The sequence below is a fragment of the Bufo bufo genome, chromosome 1 (genome assembly GCF_905171765.1).
Source record: "Bufo bufo chromosome 1, aBufBuf1.1, whole genome shotgun sequence".
NCBI lineage: Eukaryota > Metazoa > Chordata > Amphibia > Anura > Bufonidae > Bufo > Bufo bufo.
This window is the reverse complement of record NC_053389.1, coordinates 662,493,956-662,517,290: the sequence shown is the minus strand read 5'-3', so window position 1 is coordinate 662,517,290 and position 23,335 is coordinate 662,493,956. Positions and strand designations below refer to the sequence as shown.

Sequence of the window (23,335 nt, the reverse complement as noted above, 5' to 3'; positions counted from 1 at the left end):
TTACTACGACCGTGTACCATCTTGAGAACCAGGATTGGCCAGCACTGGTCTACAATATAAAGTTTGAATGTTCCTATGGTTTTCCATAGGCTACTCCAGATTCCTCTTATATTCCAATATATGCTAGTAAGTCATTTGGCATGCCATGAATGTAGGCTACATGAACACGTCCATTAAAAACGGATAAACTGTCAATTTTTAATGATGCCTTTCTGAGAAACAAACGAAAAAAACTGACCCATTAAATTGTATTGGGGTAGTCGATAAGTGAAAAACAAACCACATAAAACATGTTCTATTTTTTGGCATCCGTTATTCACTGGCCGTCAAAAACCGCTGTGTGAATAACCCCATAGACTACCATTGGTCTTGTGCATGTAGCCTTAGTCTCTGTTGATATAGGATAATTTCTACGAAGACATTCTTTGTACAGATCTGCAGTTGAATCATAAATAATAAATGCAGATATCTAACATATAAAGCTGAGTGTATGTATGTGTGTGCTAAAGGAATCCGCACCGTCACATTTACAATCACGAAATTTGGCACATAGGTACATCAGGTGTCCAGGAAGGTTTTAGATCACGTATCGTTCCTGAGATATTCCCAAAAAATGCATTAGCCAATAGAAGCTTGGTCACATGACCCGTATCAGCCAATAGAAGCTCGCAGGCCCTTAGTCTCCACATACACACAGCTTTACTCCAGGTTTCCATAACAACCCAGCCATTTTTCTTCACTGCTGTAGGTCAGCTTTAAAAGAAATCTGTCACCAGGATAATCACTATTGAAGTAAAGCCTTAGCCTAATAGTGTGTCTGGGCTCCTTCCTGCAAGAGTGACGCCCCTCTGGGCACCTTACTGGCTCATTTGCATACCAAATAAATTGGATTTTCAGAAGATAGAAAACATCTGTTGCTGGAACAAAGACACATCTAGAAATAAGGTACTAAGTGCTATTAGGCTATGGCTTTACTTCAATAGCGATTATCCTGGTGACAGATTTCCTTTAAAGTGGCAGGGTGCTGTGGATGTCACTGTTAAGGGGGCAGGTAGGGTGGCCATTCAGGTCACCCTCAAAAGACGAACTTAAAAACACTGCCCCCAGGGCCTGATAAGCTACGCCCTGACCCAGTTAGGCCACACCCCTCCCACTCCACAGCTGACGGCGATTGAAAAAATTAAAGTAAAAATCAACTTCTGTCAGCTGCAGGGGTGGGAGGGATGGTGACTTTCTCCCTGCAGCTCACACTCAGACAGCACAGTGCTGCTGTCTGAGAGTGAGCTGTTCAAAAGGTTATCCCTGTGTCCGTCCAGGCCCTGCGCCGGACGGAGGACAGGGAGTCTGAAAGCCAGATGTCCTGCCTAAAACCAGACCTCTGGCCACCCTAGGGGCAGGCTGCTGTGGAGGTCATAATTAAGGGTACGGTCTGCTATGGAGGTCAGTGTCAAAGGGAACCTGTCACCGGGATTTTGTGTATAGAGCTGAGGACATGGGTTGCTAGATGGCCGCTAGCACATCCGCAATATCCAGTCCCCATAGCTCTGTGTGCTTTTATTGTGTAAAAAAAAACGATTTGATACATATGCGAATTAACCTGAGATGAGTCCTGTCCCTGAGATGAGTCTAGCAACCCATGTCCTCAGCTCTATACACAAAATCCAGGTGACAGATTCCCTTTAAGGGGTAGATTGCTGTAGAGCAGGCATCCTCAAACTGCGGCCCTCCAGCTGTTGTAAAACTACAACTCCCACAATGCCCTGCTGTAGGCTAATACCTGTAGGCTGTTCGGCATGCTGGGAGTTGTAGTTTTGCAACAGCTGGAGGGCCACAGTTTGAGGATGCCTGCTGTAGAGGCTACTGTTAAGGGGGTGCGGTGTTGTTGAAATCACTGTTAAGGAGATGGGGTAATATGGAGGTCACAAATAAAGGGGCGACCGCTGTGGAGGTCACTGTTAAAGGGGCGTGTCGCTGTGGAGGTCACTGTTAAGGGGACAAGATGCTGTGGAGGTCACTATTAAAGGGGCAGGCGCTGTGGAGGTCTCTGTTAAGGGGGCAGGGAACGGTGGAGGTCAGTTAAGGGGACAGTCCGCTATGGAGGTCAGTGTTAAGGCGTGGGGTGCTGTAGAGGTCGCTGTTAAGGGGGCGGGTGTTGTGGAGGTCAAATTTTATGGTAATGGAGCTTTGTGGAGGTCACTGTTAAGGGGGCGGGTTATTGTGTAAATCACTGTTAAGGAGACGGGGTACTGTGGAGGTCACTAATAAAGGGGAGGGCGCTGTGGATGTTACCGTTAAGTGGGCAGGCCACTGTGGAGGTCAATGTTAAAGGGGCGGGCACTGTGGAGGTCACTGTTAAGGGAGGAGGGGACTGTAAAGGCCACTATTAAAGGGGCAGCAGGGTACTGTGGCAGTCACTGTTAAAGGGGCAGTCGCTGTGGAGGTCTCTGTTAAGGGGGCAGGGAATGGTGGAGGTTACAGTTAAGGGGACTGTAACCTATGGTTAGTGGTAAGGGGTGGGTGCTGTAGATGTCGCTGTCAAGGGGGTGGGGTGCTGTGGAACTCACTGTTAAAGGGGCAGGCTGCTGTGAAGGTCAAAGTTAAGGGAGTGGGCTGTGGAGGTCCCATTTAAAGGAGACAGGGCACTGTGGGGGCAGTCAGTGTTATGGGGGGCTGTGGAGGTCACTGTTTTAGTGGATACTGTCGATATCTTTTAGGCTACTTTCACACCTGCGTTTGATGCGGATCCGTTTTGTATCTGTCCCGCACCGATAATGCAAACGCTTGTATCCATTCAGAATGGATCCGTTTGCATTATTATAAAAAAAAAAAAGTCTAAGTCAAAACGGATGCGTTCTGACTTACATTGAAAGTCAATGGGGGACGGATCCGTTTTCAATTGCACCATATTCTGTCAGTGAAAACGGATCTGTCCCCATTGACTTACATTGTAAGTCAGGACGGATCCGTTTGGCTCCGTATCGTCAGGTGGACATCAAAACGCTGCAAGCAGCGTTTTGGTGTCCGCCTCCAGAGCGGAATACAGGCGCAACAGAGCCAAACGGATGCATTCTGAACGAATCCTTATCCATTCAGAATGCATTGGGGCTGAACTGATCCGTTTTGGGCCGCTTGTGAGAGCCCTGAAATGGATCTCACAAGCGGACCCAGAAACGCCAGTGTGAAAGAAGCCTTAGGGTCCATTCACACGTCCGCAATTCTATTCCGCATTTTTTTTGCGGAACGGAATTGCGGACCCATTCATTTCTATGGGGCCGCACGATGTGCTGCCCGTCTCCAGAATTGCGGATCCGCACTTCCGGGTCTGCAATTACGTTCCCGAAAAAAATAGAACATGCCCTATTCTTGTCCGCAATTGCGGAACGCACATAGCCGGTGTCCGTGTTTTGCGGATCCGCAAAACACACACGGACGTGTGAATGGAACTTTTAACGACACACACAAACATCAAATTAAATAGATGAAATATACCAGAGCGAAGCCGGGTCTTTCAGCTAGTGGATTATAAATGAAATGGTATGACACCAAATAAATATTATCTTTCAGATCTACAAGTAGTATGCTCCTTTTCATCTATGTGCATTTTCTGAACATGGTGTTTTTTATAATAGGTGGGTTGCCCCAAAAGTACCAACATATATGAGAACTGTATAAAGAACCCGAAGACAGTAGGTACGAGGTGTTTATAACCGTATATTCTATACTGCATTGCTCACTGGTCCCAATTGTCTAAATATAACAGCACTGGACTGTATATGTATGTACAACAATATCTAACTATCTATCTACCTGGATTGTAATGTAGGACCAGTTCTACTCTAAAGGTCCCTTTAGGGGACGATACAGCAGACAATTATGGAGAAGGAAGCGTTCCTTCCCAACAATCACCTACTGGTCAGCGGAGGAGAGCGACACATTTACATGCAGCGGTCTCCTCCACAGTATGGGAAGGAGTGATCGTTAATGCCATCGCTCGTCCTGAAACAGACTCGTTGTTTGCTGGCAGCAGATGCTGTTTGCACAGCACGATCTGCTTCTGGCAAATGACGATTTTTCTGTATGCACATCGGCGGCACCTTCACACTGCCAGATAATCGCTAACGAGTGTTCCTATGAACGCTTGTTAGTGATTATCTGGCAGATTCTCGCTCCGTGTAAAGGGCACTAAGTGGTACTTATGAGTTGGCAAAACTGTTTATTAGTTAAAAATATTACAATTGCTCTGGGCACAGTCATCTGCCAAGAGATTAGTGAAGATGATCAGAGATCTCTAAAACTAAGGCTACTTTTACACTGCCGTTTCTGGGTCCGCCTGTGAGATCCGTTTCAGGGCTCTCACAAGCGGCCCCAAACAGATCAGTTCAGCCCCAATGCATTCTGAATAGATAAGGATCCGTTCAGGATGCATCAGTTTGGCTCCATTCCACCTCCATTCCGCTCTGGAGGCGGACACCAAAACGCTGCTTGCAGCGTTTTGGCGTCCGCCTGGCGATGCGAAACCAAACGGATCCGTCCTGACTTACAATGTAAGTCAATGGGGACGGATCCGTTTACATTGACACAATATGGTGCAATTGTAAACGGATCCGTCCCCCATTGACTTTCAATGTAAGTCAGGACGGATCCGTCTGACTTACACTTGGACTTAGACTTTTTTTTTACATAGTAATGCCGACGGATCCGTTCTGAACGGAACCCAAACAGAACGGCGAGCAGAGCCCTGCATTCAGCAGCATTAAAGGGGTTCTCCGGGAATTAAGAAAATGAAAATACTTAAATATTACTTTATAATAAATATATTTCCAAATACCTTTCATTATTTATTATGGCTCGTTTTGTTGGGGGAGCAATTATCAGTGGAAACAAAATGGCTGCTGTCCTACCAGTACACACAGAACCTGTCCTAATCACACAGGAGGACATGTTACTGCACAACACTGAGCTAAAGAGCTGCCTCATCCTCCTCTCTGATCTACTTGTCAGGGATTATGATCCTGAATACAGCTGATAAGAACTTTAGCTGAATCTCTGGGAAATGTATTTCAGAGGAGACATGAAGTACAGAGATGACGGACAGGACAGGCTGTGGTGATATGGAGCTGTGGTAATGGAGACTGCATACAAGTGCTGCTGCTCATTACCCCCACCCTCCTCTCTGTACTTCATGTCTCCTCATCATTTCCATTCCCACAGAGCAGAGAGGAGGATGAGGCAGCTCTTCAGCTCAGTGTTGTGAAGTAACTTGTCCTCCTGTGTGATTAGGACAGATTAGGACGGCGGCCATTTTATTTCTCCTAGTGATTGCTCCGTAGACAAAACTAGCCACTCTAACTAATGAAAGGTATTTGGGAATATATTCATTATAAATTAATATTTAAGTATTTTCATTTTCTTAATTCCCAGAGAACCCCTGAGTTCTAAATGAGGATTATTGGGAGTCCCTTATGTTGTCATACTTTAATATTCAACTATGCATGTTTTTAAATGCAAAATTGATGGCCTCTGGTTAACCCTAAACCCAGGGCAGGAGAGTGTGACCTTGTACCCATGGCCAGAATGACCCTTTTTGCTCTTGCGCAGAGATCGTTCACAGGGGGAATACAGGGCATGTGCACTGTTGCCATTGGGAAGGGGCATCGAGCCCTTTACTTCATATATAAGCTACATCAGCTTCCTCTATATCCTCACATAATTTGCATATGACTGGAGTTTACATAAAAATGTATGGTCGTCTAAGTTACCAGTGTATTTTCAGGCTTCACTGTTCACAGTGAACAGATGCAAGATATGCTGTCCGGCAGAGACATTATGGATGATCCATGTTATATGAACACAGTTTCAAAAACTGAAAATCAAGATAAAATTTCAGTTTCTGGGAGATCCTGTGTAAAATCAAGTACGCAAATTTTTTTTAACTTTTTTTTCATTTCTAATTTTTTTTGCATTGTTATATAACTTGTATCAATATGTAGTAAATTCTACATCCCCTGGTTTCTCAATGTTAATTCCCACAGCCATTCATATGGCAGCAGATTTTTCAAGAAAGGACATTGTACGGGGAGAAAAATGAAGGTGGATCTGTGCCAGAAAACCGTGATAAAATCCGAGGGTCCACCTCAGATTTCTGCTGTGGTTTCTGCAGCAAACACATTAGATTTTTCCATTGTGTATTTATACTGTGTGAATTTACCCTTTAGGGTAAGATACATTTGATTTTTAACCCAAACGTTTTTATTTTAAAGGTGAGAGTTACATTGATATAATACTTATTTATAAATAAAAGGGTAGATTTATCAAAACTGGTGTAAAGGAAAACCTAGCAACCAATCAGATTCCACCTTTTGTTTTTCAGGGCTACTATGGAACATGAAAAGTGGAATCTGATTGGTTGCTAGGTTTCAACTAAGCCAGTTTTCCTTTACACCAGTTTTGATAAATCTACCCCAACGTGTTTTTTTAAAGTAATTGATAATCCCATATATCCCAAATGAAGACTAGTATAGTGAGATGGAGCTGCACATACTATTATACCAATGTCATTTTTCTTATTAATATTACATTATGAATTATTACCATATTAATTATTATATTTTAACGTTATAGTAATTCAAGATGCTGAAGACCTTTGCCAGGCAAACAAAACATCCATCAGCAGCTCCATGCAGAAGGAAGTATGGTATCATGGAAAGATGAATCGAAAGCTCGCAGAGAGCTTGCTTATTCACGATGGAGATTTTTTAGTTCGAGAAAGCACAACATCAGTCGGTCAGTACGTGCTGAGTGGGCTTCATGGTGGTCACCCAAAACATCTCCTGCTGGTGGACCCAGAGGGAAAAGTACGTGTTTCCTTGCTTTGCTTTTCTTCCATGAAACTAAAAATTGCCAGTGGTCATACTATTTTGTGATGTTCTTTCAGACAAAGACTACTAGCAACACAAAAGAACACGTCAATTTAAAAAAAGGGGGATCGTTTGTCTTATGTCCCTAAGTCCTGTGAATGGAGTGGTAGTATGCATGTGTAACCACTGCTCCATTCACTTCTAGGTCACTGCCAGAGGTAGCCGAGTACAGGAAAGCCACTTCATGCTGGTGCTACATGTGTCGCGTGACATCAAGTCACACACAAAGAAATATGTGCAACTTGTCTGCAACTGTTGTTGTGCGACTATTTTACACAGACAATGTACTACCAAGTCGTGCCTCGCTTGAACCTTACATTAAACTTATTGGAATGAGGCTAGGGCTACATGGCGACATGTGTCACGCAACCTCTTGTTGTCAAAAAGTCATGCAACATTTTTTGTAATGATAGACACAAAATCCATTAGGGCTGTATTTTTTGCAACTGTTGCATCACAGTTGTAGCATGTCACATATTGCATCGCAACACCATTGGCAATCATTAGATCCAATGTTCTGCAACTTTCTCGTCGCCATTTAGCCCCAGCCTTAAGGTGGACCTTCACTATACATCTCTTAGGGCTCATGCACACGACCGTATGTATTTTGCGGTCCGCAAAAAACGGATCTGCAAAAAATACGGGTGACATCCGTGTGCATTCCGTATTTTGCGGAACGGAACAGCTGGCCCCTGATAGAACAGTACTATCCTTGTCCGTAATGCGGACAATAATAGGACATGTTCTATTTTTTATGCGGAACTGAAATAAGTACGTACAGAAACGGAATGCACGGTCCGCAAGAAAAACGGAACGGACACGGAAAGAAAATACATTCGTGTGCAGGAGCCCTTATACTGTAGATTCATTAGCTCTCAGATATTTCTCCAGACCACGCCATGACAGACATGCTCAGATTGGCGGTGGTTTATTTCCTTCTGGAATAATCGTTAATTTCTAACGATAATTTGTTTTCCCTTAGTCCTAACAGCAGCACAGATGGGGTTAACTGCCCCTGTGGACTGGTAGGACCGGCGGAATTTTAATGAGCCCAAGAACCAATAAACGATCTTCAGCTCCCTGAAAGGGAGGAGATCACCCCCCAGCCCACCGTGTTTTTAACAAGCATAATGTATTTAGGGTGGGATATTTGTGTGCTGCTGTTAGGACTAAGGGAAAACAAATTATCGTTAGAAATTAACGATTCCCTTACGTCCTCAACAGCAGCATAGATGGGGAGATAGCAAGAAGAATCCCCTAGGGAGGGTCCTCATGCCTGGCAGAACTAAGAACAGTCCGCCCAAAAGCCGAAAACTCTGCCATCCTAGCATCTATCCTATAATGGGAGATGAAGGTTGACTCAGAGCTCCAGGAGGCCACCTTACAGATCAACTCTAAGAGGAGGAGTCTTCTCTCCGCAACCAAGGTGGAGACCGCCCTAGTAGAATGGGCCCTCACAAACTCAGGAGGATCTAAGGATTGGGAGACGAAAGCTTCCATAATGGCCTCCTTGATCCAGCGACTAATGGTGGCTTTAGACGCTTTACGGCCTTTAGACTTACCGGCAAACAGGATAAGAAGATTCTCATCTATCCTGAACTCACTAGATCTATCCACATAGATCTGGAGGCATCTTGAAATATCCAGCGGGTCTCTAGCTGGAGTATCAGAGGAGGAGGCTGTAAACAAAACTGGTAAAGATATTACCTGATTGATGTTCTGGAAAGTAGGCACCTTAGGCCTGAAGTAAGGTAAAAACTTCAGGAGTACTCTATCCTGTAGAAAAATAATGTACGGGTGAATTGCGGAGAAAGCCTGCAATTCAGAAACTCTTTTGGCTGAAGCTATAGCCAGAAGAAAGACCATCTTTAAAGTCAAAAATTTAAAATTTACCTCCTCCAAGGGCTCGAAGGGGGGAGATGCTAGCCCCCTGAGCACTACTGAAAGATCCCACTGGGGGATAGGTTTCAGTATAGTAGGCTTTAGTCTTTCAGCTCCCTTCAGGAAGTGTTTGATGAGTGGGTCCCGAGAATGTGGCCTGTTGAGACAGGCCGAGATGGCATAAACCTGTACCTTCAAGGTAGCTGGAGATAGGCCTCTATCTAATCCATCCTGAAGAAATTGAAGTATCGCAGGAAGGGGCGGATCTGCAGACGCCACCTGTCTGGAATCACACCATGCCTCGAAGATTCTCATGATCCTGGAGTAGGCCTTCTTTGTAGACTCTGCTCGGGATTGCGACAAAGTTCTCAGGACCGACTCGGAAAGCCCTTCTATGTTGGGAAGGGACTGATCAACCTCCAGGCTGTCAGGTTGAACCTGTGCAGATCTAGGCAGAGGTGAGTGTCCCACGACACCAGGGTCTGCTCCGGGGGGAGTCTCCAGTATTGTCCCCGACTCATCTGAATGAGCTGGGTAAACCAGGATCTTCTGGGCCAAAACGGTATGATGGCTATTACCGAGGCCTGATCCTGACGGATTTTCATCAATACCCTCAGTATCATGGAAAAGGGAGGGAAGATGTAAGCCAGCCTGAACCTCCACGGTATTGACAGAGCATCTATCGCCAGGGGGTTGTCTTCCCTGTAGAGGGAACAGAACCTCATCACCTTGGTGTTGAACCTGGTTGCCATGAGATCCACTTCTGGCATACCCCATCTGTGAACTAGCTGCCTGAAGATCTCCGGATGCAGAGACCACTCCATGGTCGGTAATCCTCGACTTAAGCGGTCCGCTATCATATTGAGGGAGCCTCGAATATGAACGGCAGATAGATGGGAAAGGTTCAGCTCTGCCCACCGAAAAATTACCCCGATCTCTGACAGAAGGGGCAATGATCTTGTGCCTCCCTGTTTGTTTATATAGAGAACTGCAGTCATATTGTCTGACTGGACTTTCACTGCTTTGCCCCGTATCTGAGGCGCAAAGTAAAGGAGGGCTAGCCGGATAGCTCGCATCTCGCGAAGATTGGAGGAAAGATGCCGCTCCAGAGGAGACCAAGATCCCTGAATTGGGGATCCGTCCAGGTGAGCGCCCCAGCCTACAAGGGACGCGTCTGTAGTCAATATGACCCAAGCTGGTTGGGTCATAGACTTCCCTGCTGGTAGCTGAAACCACCATCTGAGGGAATTTCGGGTTTGACCGGACAGGGAGCACAGGGAATCTAGCCCCGCAGGGCTGCCGTTCCATAGGTGTAAGACCTCCGACTGAAGAGGACGGAGGTGCCATAGCGCCCAAGGGACCGCATCCGCAGCCGCTGACATGAGCCCCAGCATCTTCATGAGAGTCCGGATAGAGACTCGACGAGGGACATAAAGGACCTTTGCCAGGTCCTGAATCCCCGCTCTCCTTTCTGGAGTCAACCGGAGGGACATCTCCACAGAGTCGACCACGAATCCTAAGTAATGGATTGAAGTCGATGGGCTCACATTCGACTTCTGCCAGTTGATAATCCAGCCTAGGCGGAAGAGAAAAGAGATTGCGACCTGAAGATGGTGGGTAAGGATCGGAACTGAAGAGGCTATGAAAAGCCAATCGTCCAGATAAGGAATAATAGTCAGTCCTTGGAGTCTCAAAGCTGCCACCACCGAAACCACCACCTTGGTGAAGATAAGGGGAGCAGAAGAGATTCCGAAGGGAAGCACGGCGAACTGAAAGTGCCTGCAAACCCCTGAAATCTGGACCGCGATCCTGAGGAGTTTCCGGGAAGCGGAATGGATCGGAATGTGAAGGTACGCATCCTTGAGGTCCAGAGTAGCCATGACGTCCCCAGGATTGAGGATATGGCTGACTGACCTTATGGTTTCCATGCGAAACCTTGTTTTCCTTATAAATCGATTGAGGAATCTCAAATCGATGATCATCCGGAGATCTCCTGTCTTCTTGGGAACCAGGAACACTGGTGAATAAATCCCTAGACCCCTCTCCCCTGCCGGTACCTCCTCTAGGGCTCCCTTGGAAATATAGTCCTGAATGTAAGATTCTAGGACCACCTGTTTGGCAGACCCGAAGTTTCGTGTGGCGATGAATCTCTCTGGGGGGAGAGAGATAAGATCTACCCGGTACCCGGCGGAAACTATGTCCTGGACCCAGGGGTCTGCAATCAACCGGCTCCAAGAGTCTTTGAAATGGGTAAGACGGCCCCCCACGGGAATCTGGGGGAGGGGTACGGGAAAATCTAGAGGAGACACTGCAGGGGCAGCAGGGCTTATCCAAGAGCCTCGAGGAGGCCCATAGTCAGGAGGGTTTTGCCTCCCTGGTGGGTTTGCGGGGGCGTCTCGGATATTTACGAGACGGCCCCCCCCAATCTCTGCGCCTAGACTGCTGCCCAGGACGACCTCCGCCCTTCTTTTCCTGTCTGGGGCGTCCCCGAAAGGGCTGCTGGGGGAGGCTCTTCCCTTTTTTATCGGAGAGCCCCTCCATTATTTTGTCCAATTCGGACCCGAATAACCTATCTGGTTCGAAGGGGAGCCCACAAAGGTTAAACTTGGATGCGTTATCCGCGATCCACGGTTTCAGCCAGAGTGGTCTGCGAGCAGCTGAAACTAGGGCCATAGTTTTGGCGGCCAGCTTCAGCTGCATCTGGGAGGAATCAACTAAAAAGTCCATAGCCAGGTTGGCTGACTTGAAGGCTGCCAGGATGTCGTCTCTTGATACGCTCTGGTCCACATCCGTCTGGATTTGATTAAGCCTAGAGCGTAGATAGGTGGCTACCTCAGTGGCCGCAATGGAAGTAGACGCGGAGGCAGCGGCCGCCGCGTAACCCCTCCTAAGGGTGCACTCTGCCCTCCGGTCTAGAGGGTCCTGCAGGCTAGACCCATCGTCTGCAGGGACTAGAGTGCGCCGGGACAACTTGGCTATAGCCATGTCCACCTTGGGAACGGAACCCCACGATTCCACCAAGGGTTTAGCCATCGGGTACATGAGTCTGAATTTTCTGGTAAGCACTGGACCCTTCTCAGGCTTTTTCCACTCTGTGCGCATCACAGAGAGGAGGGTCTCATCCGCTCTAAAGACACGCTGTGTCCGACCGGTGGGATCGGAGGACTCCCCCATGTCAACATCCTGGTCCCCCGACCTGATGGACTTGAGTAACTTCTGCGTCTTTTCTGGAGGGAAAAAGCAAGAAGTAGATTCTTCTTCCTCAGAAGAAGAAGACCCCACTGAACAGGGGGTAGGTCTTTCGACCGGTGCGACCACCTCCATGGGAGTCTGAGAGGGACCTGGTAGCCTCTCATTAAGCAGCTGAACTACTCCCTTGATGGAATCATCCACGTATGTCTTGGTCCATTGGAACATCTCCTGCATCGTGGGTTCCGTGGATGCCGTGCGACAACTCTCACATCTGGAGTAAGGACAGCTGTCATCTAGGGGTGTGTTACATTCGTAACATGCCAAATGCTTCCTCTTGGCCCCAGCCTTCCGCTGATCCTGCTCCTTAGGGGAAGCCATAGTCTGTAATGGAAGAAACAAAACAGGTCATAAACCTACAATATCAGGAGGTGGAGAAAACCAGACCTTAAGGGGGCCCACCAGCACTAGAAGAAATAGAGCTGAAAGAAGAGGAAGTACAAAACCCAAGCAAAGCAATACTGCAGGAATATCACAAAGCACAGGAGAGCTCTGGAGCTAACTTGTGAAAGCAACGCAACCAGAGCACTGACTGATGGGCTCTGGCCGCTTAAAAGGAGGAAGCCCCGCCCAATGGGCGGGTTCCTGAAACGAGATCAGCACCACTCCCTTTTTTTTTTTTTTTCTTCTCTTGTAGAAAAACCAGAGCCTATACTGGCTCTACCTATACGAAAATTGTCTCCCCAGACTAATCCTAAGTCCAGGATGTCCTTCTAGGGAGCCAGTTTAAAAGAAAGGTGAGTTTTATACATCACCGCAACGCTTCGGAAAACCGGAAGTGACGTAGCGCACCTAGGGCGCGTCACTTCCGGAAAATGGCGGCGCCCATAGCGCCGCACACATGCGGTAACGGAGGGACGGAGCACCGTCTACAGATGATGAGAGAAGAGGGGAGGGGACGCCCCCCTCCCCGACGGTACCCCAGACCGAAATCGCCATGATCAGGCCTAAAATAAAGGCACTGAGATCCATAGAAAGCGAGCTAAGCTTAAGGAGGGGAAAAGAACCCCTAAGCAATCTTCAGCTCCCAGAGAGGGAGCGACACGCCAGTCCACCTGTCCAGAGGACAGAAAAAAACACGGTGGGCTGGGGGGTGATCTCCTCCCTTTCAGGGAGCTGAAGATCGTTTATTGGTTCTTGGGCTCATTAAAATTCCGCCGGTCCTACCAGTCCACAGGGGCAGTTAACCCCATCTGTGCTGCTGTTGAGGACGTAAGGGAATGGGCATGTTGCCTGATAAATCCGGGTGGGTTTAGCTAACCTTTATCTTATATGTATTGTCAGCTTTCAATCAGGTCTACCCAGAACCAGGAATGGATCCTAAAAGAATGAAACTAAAACCCATATACTTTTCTTTATCTGTACACGCTCCTGACTTTGCCCACAGCGTTGCATCATGAACTGCACTGTATGACCCTGGCCTTACAGAAATTTGATAGAGGGCAGAAATTTTTGGAATTAGTATCTCAGATGTGATCTATATGAAGTCTCTACCATGCATGAACACACATCTATGACACCTAAAACATAGCTGTAATGGAAACATTTACTTTACCTAATAGGTGAGAACGAAAGATCGTGTTTTCGACAATGTCGGCCACCTAATAAAGTACCACATGGAAAATGAGTTACCGATTACTTCATCTGGAAGTGAGCTCAGTCTGAGGCAGCCGGTGAGGAGGCAAGAAGTTGATGTTCTTCAGGAATGAAAAGGACTGCATTTATAATACCTGCATATGAACTATTGGACGCTTGTTCCATTTTATTCACATGTAAACACAACTTATCCACCTAAATCAATCATGAGGAGACGTGGTGAATGATGAATTAAGGCTCCGTAGGCCACTTTTACACGTAGATGTGATTTGTCTTCAGGAAGAGTGATTCCACAACAACTGCTGTAGAAGCTGTCACAGTTCTGTCCAAAAATATACAAGCAAATAATACTTAAAAGCACAACCCCCACAATAGTACGTCAGCCAAAAGGAGTGGTATGTGCCTTGGAATGAATGTTCTTAGCAGGGTACATGTTTTTGTATATATTACAGTCATCTTTAGAAATCTCACTATAATGTGTAAAGCTTTATGATATTATTGCAAGTTGTAAAATATGGATCGCATTAAAATGAAATCACGGAGAAACAAGCAAAGCCGGCATGTACATACATCTAATGAGTCCAACATGAAATTTTAGTAACACTATATTTTTACTAACAGTGCGCTCTTTTTTTCTTTTTTTGCATAGACATACTGTCATTATCAAACGTCCTTCATGTAACAATAGCTACACGAGAAAATTTTGCCTTTTTAAAGGGGTTGTGCAAGAACGGGGGTGGACCTGATTCCTGTCGCTGGCTGACAATTCCTTCTTCTCCCGCCTACAATGCTCCACTGGGCCCCCTCGCTGTAAACATCCGGTTTGACATCACCGCAGCCAATCACTGGCCGTGGTGGAGACCAGATCCCTTTGTGTCATGTGAGCATTTGTCATGACGTAAGGTGAGCAGGTCACTGTCACGGCCGGTGATTGGCTGCAGGTGATGTCAAACCGGATGTTTATAGTGAGGGAGCCCAGTGGAGCATCACAGGCTGGAAGAAGAAGCAGCGGAAGCAGGTAAGTCCCCTTCCCTTTAAAGGTTCAGCCAAGTGGGGGGGTTGCCAAAATTCATCCCCCATTCTTGCACAACCCCTTTAAGGGACCTATATATGTGCCATATGTGGTAAGTGTTGATGTAACAGTGACAGAATAGTAACATTTAAAGTGCAAGAATATTACAGGATTACCTGATAATAATAGAGTCTATATGGCATCCATGAAAACACAAGTTCAATGACTGATATCACATATTTCTATATCAGACCGTGGGTTATAGGAGTAAATTGGATCAGGGAAGCATTTGCATCCTATACGTCTACATACAATTCCTCTGGGTATTGCAGTTTAGCCCCAGGCTCAAGCAACTTACTCATAGGCCTCATTCACATTTGGGTATTTTGGTCAGGATTTAGCATCAGTATTTGTAACCTACGTAAAACCAGGCATAGAAACTAAACACAAAAAAGCATAATGAAAAGATTTGCATCTATTCTGGATCCACCTCAGTGCTAAATACTGGCCGAAATACACAAGGGCAAAAGAGGCCATCAGCTAGGGGTCTGCAACATTTTATGTACGGAGTGCCAGAAAAAGAAAATGAGCTGAAGTGCTCAATGTGCGTTGCCATACAAAGTCATACGACACAAACATGTGACATAAACCGGGTATTTACTAGCTACATCCCAAAATTCTCAACATGTCACTGCTCATCCTAATCTGCCTAAGGGACCAATATATGGGGGACCACCTCCAGCAACCGGGAGAGAACAGCCTTTACTGACTTTAACTGACTGAGGGCTGCCCTGCCCCACCACTGTCCGCCATACACTGGTGCCCCATATACTGCTAACTCTCACAATAATAACAATCAGAGCTCACATGCATACTCACCATTCCCACCACACCCCCAAAACTGGTCAAAGAGCTTATTCCCCATCTCCCCAGCAATCATTTTCAGGCTCAGCACTGCCTTCCAATCCCCCAAAGTAGTCAGAAAGCTGGCATTCCCATCATAACCAGCCTCTAATTACCCCAGCAATCACATTCAGGCCAATCATCCTCCTGACACCCACTTCCCCCCAAGAATCACATGCAGGCTCACCATCCCCTTCACCTCCCAAGTAATCAGAAAACTTGCACCCCATCATCCCCCCAGCAATCAAATGCAGGATCACCATCCCCCTTCCCCGAAAGTAGTCATAAAGTTGGCTTCAATTACATGCAGACTCACAATCCTCCCGCCACCCCCAAACTAGTCGCAGTGCTTGTTCCCCCATTTCACCTCCCCACCCCCAAACTAGTCACAGTGCTCATTGATCCCCCTTCACTGTCCTCCCCCCACCCCCAAACTAGTCACAGTGCTCATTCCCCAACCTCCCTCCACCCCCAGAGCTTGTTCCTCTGTCTCCCCAAGCTCACTTGCTCTCCCCATCCCCAGTCCTGAGGAGGAGCATCGTAGCAGCAGAGAGGTAGCAGGGTCCCACACTCTGATATCGCTCGGGCGGGAAGTGTGAGGGGCAGGCCTAGCAGACGCCTGTGATGCTTTTCAATTATTTTTTTTTTTTTCATTAAGATACAGCGCGGTGGCGGGGCAAGGAACAAATGGTGACCAGACAGAAAAGTCTTGCCGTCATTTGGTGACAGCTGGTGTGGCAGCAGAATGCGGTTTGCGTGCAACCTCTGGCATGAGTGCCACAGGTTGCCGACCCCTGCCATAGGATAGCCAGGTTTATATGAAATTACCCATGGTTTGATGGTACCCAAACCAACCTCACTGTAGATTTGGAGAACAGTACTAAGGAAAATAGCAAAACTAATAATACTAACCGATTACCACTACACCCATCATTGTCAGTCATACATGTACCCACAAATAGGCTAGAAGAGGAGCAGCATCCAGAGCATGCACAGTGAGTGCGGTGTGCTGGCCTCAGCTTCTTCTGTGCACTGAATATGTACTGGATGCCACCATTGCTGGCCTGAGATGCTGTATCCTGGCAGCAGGGACGTTCTCAAGGGGTTCTCCGGGCATTTGGTCCAATCAGGGCATGGTGCTAACCATTGGAGGGAAGCTCTTTTACATGGCACTTACCCTCCCTCGCTTCCCCCATGCAGTGGTCTGCTGCACTATAATGATATAATGCAGCTGAACAGGAAAAGAAGCAGCCACATCTGGTCAGGACCTGGGTGACAGCACACAACAGTGCGGCAGAGATGGCGGTATCAGGAGAGTCCGATGTAAGTCCTATGTAAAAGAGCTTCTCTCCGCAGGTTAGCACCATGAACTTATTGGACCAAATGCCCAGAGACAGAGAACCCCTTTAAGGGTATGGACACATTGACTATTAAGCTGGGCAGCTCCACCTTTGCGACTACAACAAGCCAATCTGACTACAGTGTGTGCCGGGATCAAACTTCATATTTAACATAATGAAGTTACAGTCACATGCTGGGACCCCAACCGATTGCTATAATAAAGGGAAGCTCTGTGGCGTGCTTTGTGCAGGTACACCCAGCCCCATTATTTTAATGCACAGTTCCGGACAAAAGTGGCTTCAGTCCTTTTGTTCTCATGATCAGTAGAGGTTTCACCCCCATGATCACAAAGTGACGACATATCCATAGATATATGTGGTCACTTGGTAAGGTTGGAATACCACTTTACATTTTAACAATTACCTGAGGGCAATCCATTTACTGTATAGGAAGCTCATATTAGAAATGATTTGGTCTGTTCCATCTAATACATTTCAGATATAACTAAGAAATAATAAATGTGAAAACTATCTGCCCATCTTTCTTGTTTTGTTCATGATTATTTTCAATAAATATTGCATTTCTATATATATATATATATAACCTTTGCCTCATGACTTTCCTTGCATAGTAGGATATGACATATACCTTGATGATCAGTACATGACACTACGTCCTGTTCACACCTTGCGGATTCCACAGAGAGCAGTGTATATGACTGGTACGTTGTGCCTCATTCATGTGCTCTGGAAAGAAGAATGAAAGATTTTATAGTCCACAGTGTGCTTCTTATATGAGTCCTACTACCTGCACACTTTCCTTATTCGTATGCAGGAAAAGCGCATGAAGTCCGCACAGAAATCTGCACGGTTTATCGTCTTTTTGGTGCAGTTTTTATTCAGGATTTTTTTATTTGGAGTCTTTGAGGAAAAGCCTCTCTACATAAAGTGCGGAATCACACAAATATTTGACATGCTGTGGATTTAAAAATCCACACGGCAGGTCAATTTCCCCACATGAAAAATACGCAAGGTGTACGTGAGATGTCACTCCGTCCCTGACACCCCTGTGACGATGATTTAACAATGGCCTCCAGGTCCACCATTTACATAGGCCTACCTGTCAGTTGTAAACTGACTGGCAGACGTGATAGAAGTAGTGTGCAGAGTGTTATGTATGTGGGACTCTTAAATATAGTAAGACAAGGTTCTAAGGGTACTTTCACACTTGCGTTGTTTGATTCCGGCAGGCAGTTCCGTTGCCTGAACTGCCTGCCTGATCAGGCAAACTGTATGCAAACGTATGTCATTTTTTCTGACTGATCAGGCATTTTCAGACTGATCAGGATCCTGATCAGTCTGAAAAATGCCTGATCAGGCAGAAAAATGCATTGCAATACCGGATCCGTTTTTCCGGTGTCATCAGGCAAAACGGATCAGGTATTTATTTTTTTCTCATTTTTAGAGGTCTGCGCATGCGCAGACCGGAAGGACGGATCCGGCATTCCGGTATTTTGAATGCCGGATCCGGCACTAATACATTCCTATGGAAAAAAATGCCGGATCAGGCATTCAGGCAAGTCTTCAGTTTTTTTCGCCGGAGATAAAACCGTAGCATGCTACGGTTTTCTCTTTTGCCTGATCAGTCAAAATGACTGAACTGAAGACATCCTGATGCATCCTGAACGGATTACTCTCCATTCAGAATGCATGGGAATATGCCTGATCAGTTCTTTTCCGGTATAGAGCCCCTGTGACGAAACTAAAAGAAAAACGCTAATGTGAAAGTAGCCTAAAAAGATCAGTGTTATCTAGAAGAGGCTTTATTATGGAAAACAAATAGGATACAACTGTCCTATAATTACGTCATTGACCAGCATGGTGGCTGCCATAACAAACAATGCAAAGATTGCTTTTTGTTCATTCTCTCTTGCAAAAAGATATTAAAAACAATGAAAAAAAGCAGAATACAGACTATAATGGCACCAACAAAAACTACAGGTCATCCCACAAAAAACCCAAGCCCTCACATAGATCTGTTGCTCAGCAGTTGCTCAGATATGCAGAGAAACCAGGTAATGTAGGAAAAGGATCCACCATCAGAATACGATCAATCCTTTTTAACCCTATTATGACCAAGCTGCTGAGCTTTAAGAGTTTTCTGAGATTATTATTTTTTTTTTTTTTACTGATGACCAATTCTCAGGATAGGTCATCAGTATGTGATCCAACACCCGGGACCCCTCCGATCAGCTGTTTTGAGAAGACTGCCTTCTCGCAGCTTACCTAACACAGCGCTGTACATAGTATAGAGGCTGTGCTTGGTATTGCAGCTCGGCCCCACTCATTTCTATGGGGCTGAGCTGCTCCTAGGCCATGTGACCGATAAATGTGTCACCACTGGCCTAGGGAAAGCTGAGAGAAGGCCATGGCGCTTAAAGGAACACCACTGCCTTCTCAAACAGCTGACTGGCAGGGGCCCTGGGTGTCGGACCCCCACCGATCAGATACTGATGACCTATCCAGAGGATAGTAAAATAAATCTGAGAAAACCTCTTTAATGTGGAGTGTGGACATGTACGACACAGGATTAAATCTCCTGCTCTCTGGCAGAAGCAGGCCGGGTCCCCTGGTGTTAGTAACCACCTGTGATCAGTGGGTAGCACTTAGTGAGCTCTATGCAGTGAACAGAGGAAGCTCGGGTGCCTGCTGGATCCAGTGATCACATGATCGCCAGGTGTTTTGGGCACAGGAGAGCTGCAGGGTCTTAGCTGACCCTGATCAGCTCTGCCTGATGAATGCCACACAACTCCAGGCATATTTAAGGGAGGTTAGAGGCACCCAAGTGTCACGTCAGACCATTTGAAACCGTTTACATCAATGTGGTCTGCGTGCTAGACGACCTGCAAGGGTACCTGATCACCGGCGTCATCGTCTTGCATGGGCCAGGGAGCATCTACGCTGGACAAGGGACCACTGGGCCTCAGTGCTGTTCACTGATGAAAATTGATTTACAGTGAACAGAAATGATGGCCGCCAACGATGTTGGACACGTCAAGGAGAGCGCTATGCATCAGCCACTGTTGTCACCAGACAAGCCTTTGGTGGTGTTACAGTGTGGGCAGGTGTGTCTAGCCAATACAGAACTGCCCTACACTTTGTGAATGGTACAGTGACAAGTCCATATTACTTGAATAACATCATTAATCCAGTCATTATGCCTTTGCATGAACAACACAGGCCTAATTTCATCTTCATGGATGACCATGCGCCAGCTCATTGAGGTCGCATCATTAGGGAGCAGCTGCTGGAGATTGGGGTACCTCAAAAAGAGTGGCCTGCACTTTCTTCAGACCTGAATCCTATTGAAAACCTATGTGTAGAGGCTCGTGACTCTGTACCCCAGAACCTAAATGACCTGAGGGCCGCCCTTCAAGAAGAGTGGGATGCCATGCCTCAGCAGACAATTTGTCGACCTGTGAACAGCATGAAACATCGTTGTCAAGCTGTAATTGATGCTCAAGGCCACATGACGAGATATTGAGACATTTTTTGTGGGGTATACCCAGCGGCGGATTGGGAACTTAAAGTGGCCCTAGAAAATATACTAAAAGTGGCCCCATTTTGTAGTCGGGTCCAAATTGATGGAAGGCAGGGCAAGCAATACCATATTGTGGCACATTATACCACCCCACAGAGCCAAATACCACAGCCCATCACAAAATACTGCCAGCAGCACAAAATACATCGCCAGAAACTTCCACTGGCCGACCCCCCGGGAAATTTCCCTGTAAGGTCTATGGCCAATCCGCCCCTGGGTATACCCACCAATGTTGTTGGCTTTTGTTTCAGTAAATTGTTTGAGATAAGGAAATCACCATTGCATGCTTCTACTTAAATGCCCTACTTTCCTAAAATTAAATTTCACCTGAAAGCCAAATATCCCTAACTTTTTTGTGAGTAGTGTATTTTAACAATTTATTTTGGTTTGCATATTTCAAGAATAAAGAGCTATAGTTTGAAAAAAAACATCATCATCCGCAAATAAAAATAATTAAATCACAAAAAATTAGCACTTACTGCGGTTTGTGTCTATCTACATTCCATAGCTGAAGGACCTTCGAAGACATCATGAAGTCATGTGATTTTTTCAGCAGTGGAAGTGGAGGTAGGACCTGTGATGAGGTCACCGTCATGTGACCAGTGCAGAAAGATGCAGCGCTCAGCAGTGGAGACCTGTGATGCCATGGAATAAATGTAAGTGCCAGAGAAATGCTGGGAGATGTGGTTCTCCCCATTATACCTCCTCCCTGCTTAGTGGGAGGGAAATATGTTATTTAACTGGGACTGTATGTTAGAGGGGCTGAAGGGAGGGGAGGGGTGTCAGTTACATAGGACTTTATGTTATAGAAGACTATAAGAAAGATATGTTTTTTACATGGGACTGTATGTTATAGAAGATTGGAGGGAGATGACTGGTGTTATTTACATGGGACTGGATATTTTAGAAGACTGGAGAGTAAGGAGTGATGTTATTTATATGGGACTATGTGGTTGGAGGGGGGTGAAGGAGGGGATTTAAGTTATTTACATGGGACTGTATGTTATAGAGAACTGTAAGGAAGGGAAGTTATTTACATGGGACTGTAGGGAGAGGACTGGTGTTATTTACATGGGACTGCATGGTATAGAAGACTGAAGGGAGAGGAGTGAAGTTATTTACATGGGACTGCATGGTATAGAAGACTGTAAGGAAGATAGGTTATTTACATGGGACTGTATCATATAGAAGTCTGGTGGGAGCCGACTGGTGTTATTTACATGGGACTGCATGGTATAGAAGACTGGAGGGAGAGGACGGGCATTATAATTTATGGGGGCACTACAGAGATGATTATAACTCCAGGGGGTACGGCAGGAGGTATTATAATTACAGGGAACATTATAAATACTGTGGGCAGTGGTGGAGGGCATTACTACTACTGAGCGCTCTATAGAAGTGCCTTATAAATTATAAGAGGTGCCCTATAGAGAGGCCATATTAGTACTGAGGGCACTGTAGGGAGTCGTATTACCACTGGGGATACTATTTGGGGGTGGCTTCCGCCAGGCATTAAGCCCGGTGATGTCACTGGCACTAATGGACATGCCTGTAAAATGGCTAGGGCAGTGCTAAAGCCACCCATCAGGGCTGGTCTGTGTTGGGCCCATGTTCATATATGCCTGCATTATTGAGAAAAAATAATAATATTTGAATATATGCAAATGATCCTCTAGGAGCAACGGGGGCGTTACCATTACACCTAGAGGCTCTGTTGTCTCTGCAACTGCCGCTCCTTGTCTACTTTGACAGGGCCTGGCAGTGAAAATGTCATCCCACCGGGCCATGTTAAAGTGCAGAGGGTGCAGCAGTTACAGAGAGAGCGGAGCCTCTAGGTGTAATGGTAACGCCCCCGTTTGTATATAATAAAACATAATTTTTCTCAGCAATGCGGGCACATAAAACATGGGACCAACACAGATGCCTTCAGCTGCCAAGCGCACACGTAACAGGTCAAGTCCAAGTGTATGAGGGAGTCCTGAGGGATAGCTGAAGGCCTAGGAAGCATTTTACCATCAGCTATGGACTTCATTGGGGGAGAAAGCTGGCACTAAAGTGCCTAGGGCAGCATCAAATCTAAATATGGACCTGGCTCCACAGCAGTAGCAGGATGTAGTGTCACACATCACACTGCTGGTCTGTGTATGAGGAGGAGCGGTGCTGCCGGGAATCTGCTGTGCTCCTCCTCCTCCACAGACCAGCAGAGCAATGTGTGACACTACATCCTGCTACTGCTGTGGAGCACCAGCGGCTGAACTGTGATCATGAGGAACTAGGTGAGTAGATTTGTTTAACTTCCTGTAAAGGGGGCACATATCTGACCATTACTACTGTGAGGGGGCACATATCTGACCATTACTACTGTGAGGGGGCACATATCTGACCATTACTACTGTGAGGGGGCACATATCTGACCATTACTACTGTGAGGGGGCACATATCTGACCATTACTACTGTGAGGGGGCACAGATCTGACCATTACTACTGTGAGGGGGCACATATCTGACCATTACTACTGTGAGGGGGCACATATCTGACCATTACTACTGTGAGGGGGCACATATCTGACCATTACTACTGTGAGGGGGCACATATCTGACCATTACTACTGTGAGGGGGCACATATCTGACCATTACTACTGTGAGGGGGCACATATCTGACCATTACTACTGTGAGGGGGCACAGATCTGACCATTACTACTGTGAGGGGGCACATATCTGACCATTACTACTGTGAGGGGGCACATATCTGACCATTACTACTGTGAGGGGGCACATATCTGACCATTACTACTGTGAGGGGGCACATATCTGACCATTACTACTGTGAGGGG

The 23,335-nt window shown here is 46.4% G+C and overlaps 1 protein-coding gene across 1 annotated transcript in view; it reads left to right on the top strand.

Annotated features, from left to right (window-relative positions):
- SHC4 (SHC adaptor protein 4) overlaps window positions 1-17,431 on the top strand; it is a 124,679-nt gene extending 107,248 nt beyond the window's left edge. Inside the window, exons 9-12 of the mRNA XM_040414007.1 lie at window positions 3,630-3,690; window positions 5,774-5,914; window positions 6,622-6,854; window positions 13,610-17,431. Of these exons, the coding sequence (XP_040269941.1) occupies window positions 3,630-3,690; window positions 5,774-5,914; window positions 6,622-6,854; window positions 13,610-13,756 (582 nt within the window). The 3' untranslated portion in view covers window positions 13,757-17,431. The remainder of the gene's footprint in view (window positions 1-3,629; window positions 3,691-5,773; window positions 5,915-6,621; window positions 6,855-13,609) is intronic.
- The last annotated feature ends 5,904 nt before the right edge of the window (window positions 17,432-23,335 follow it).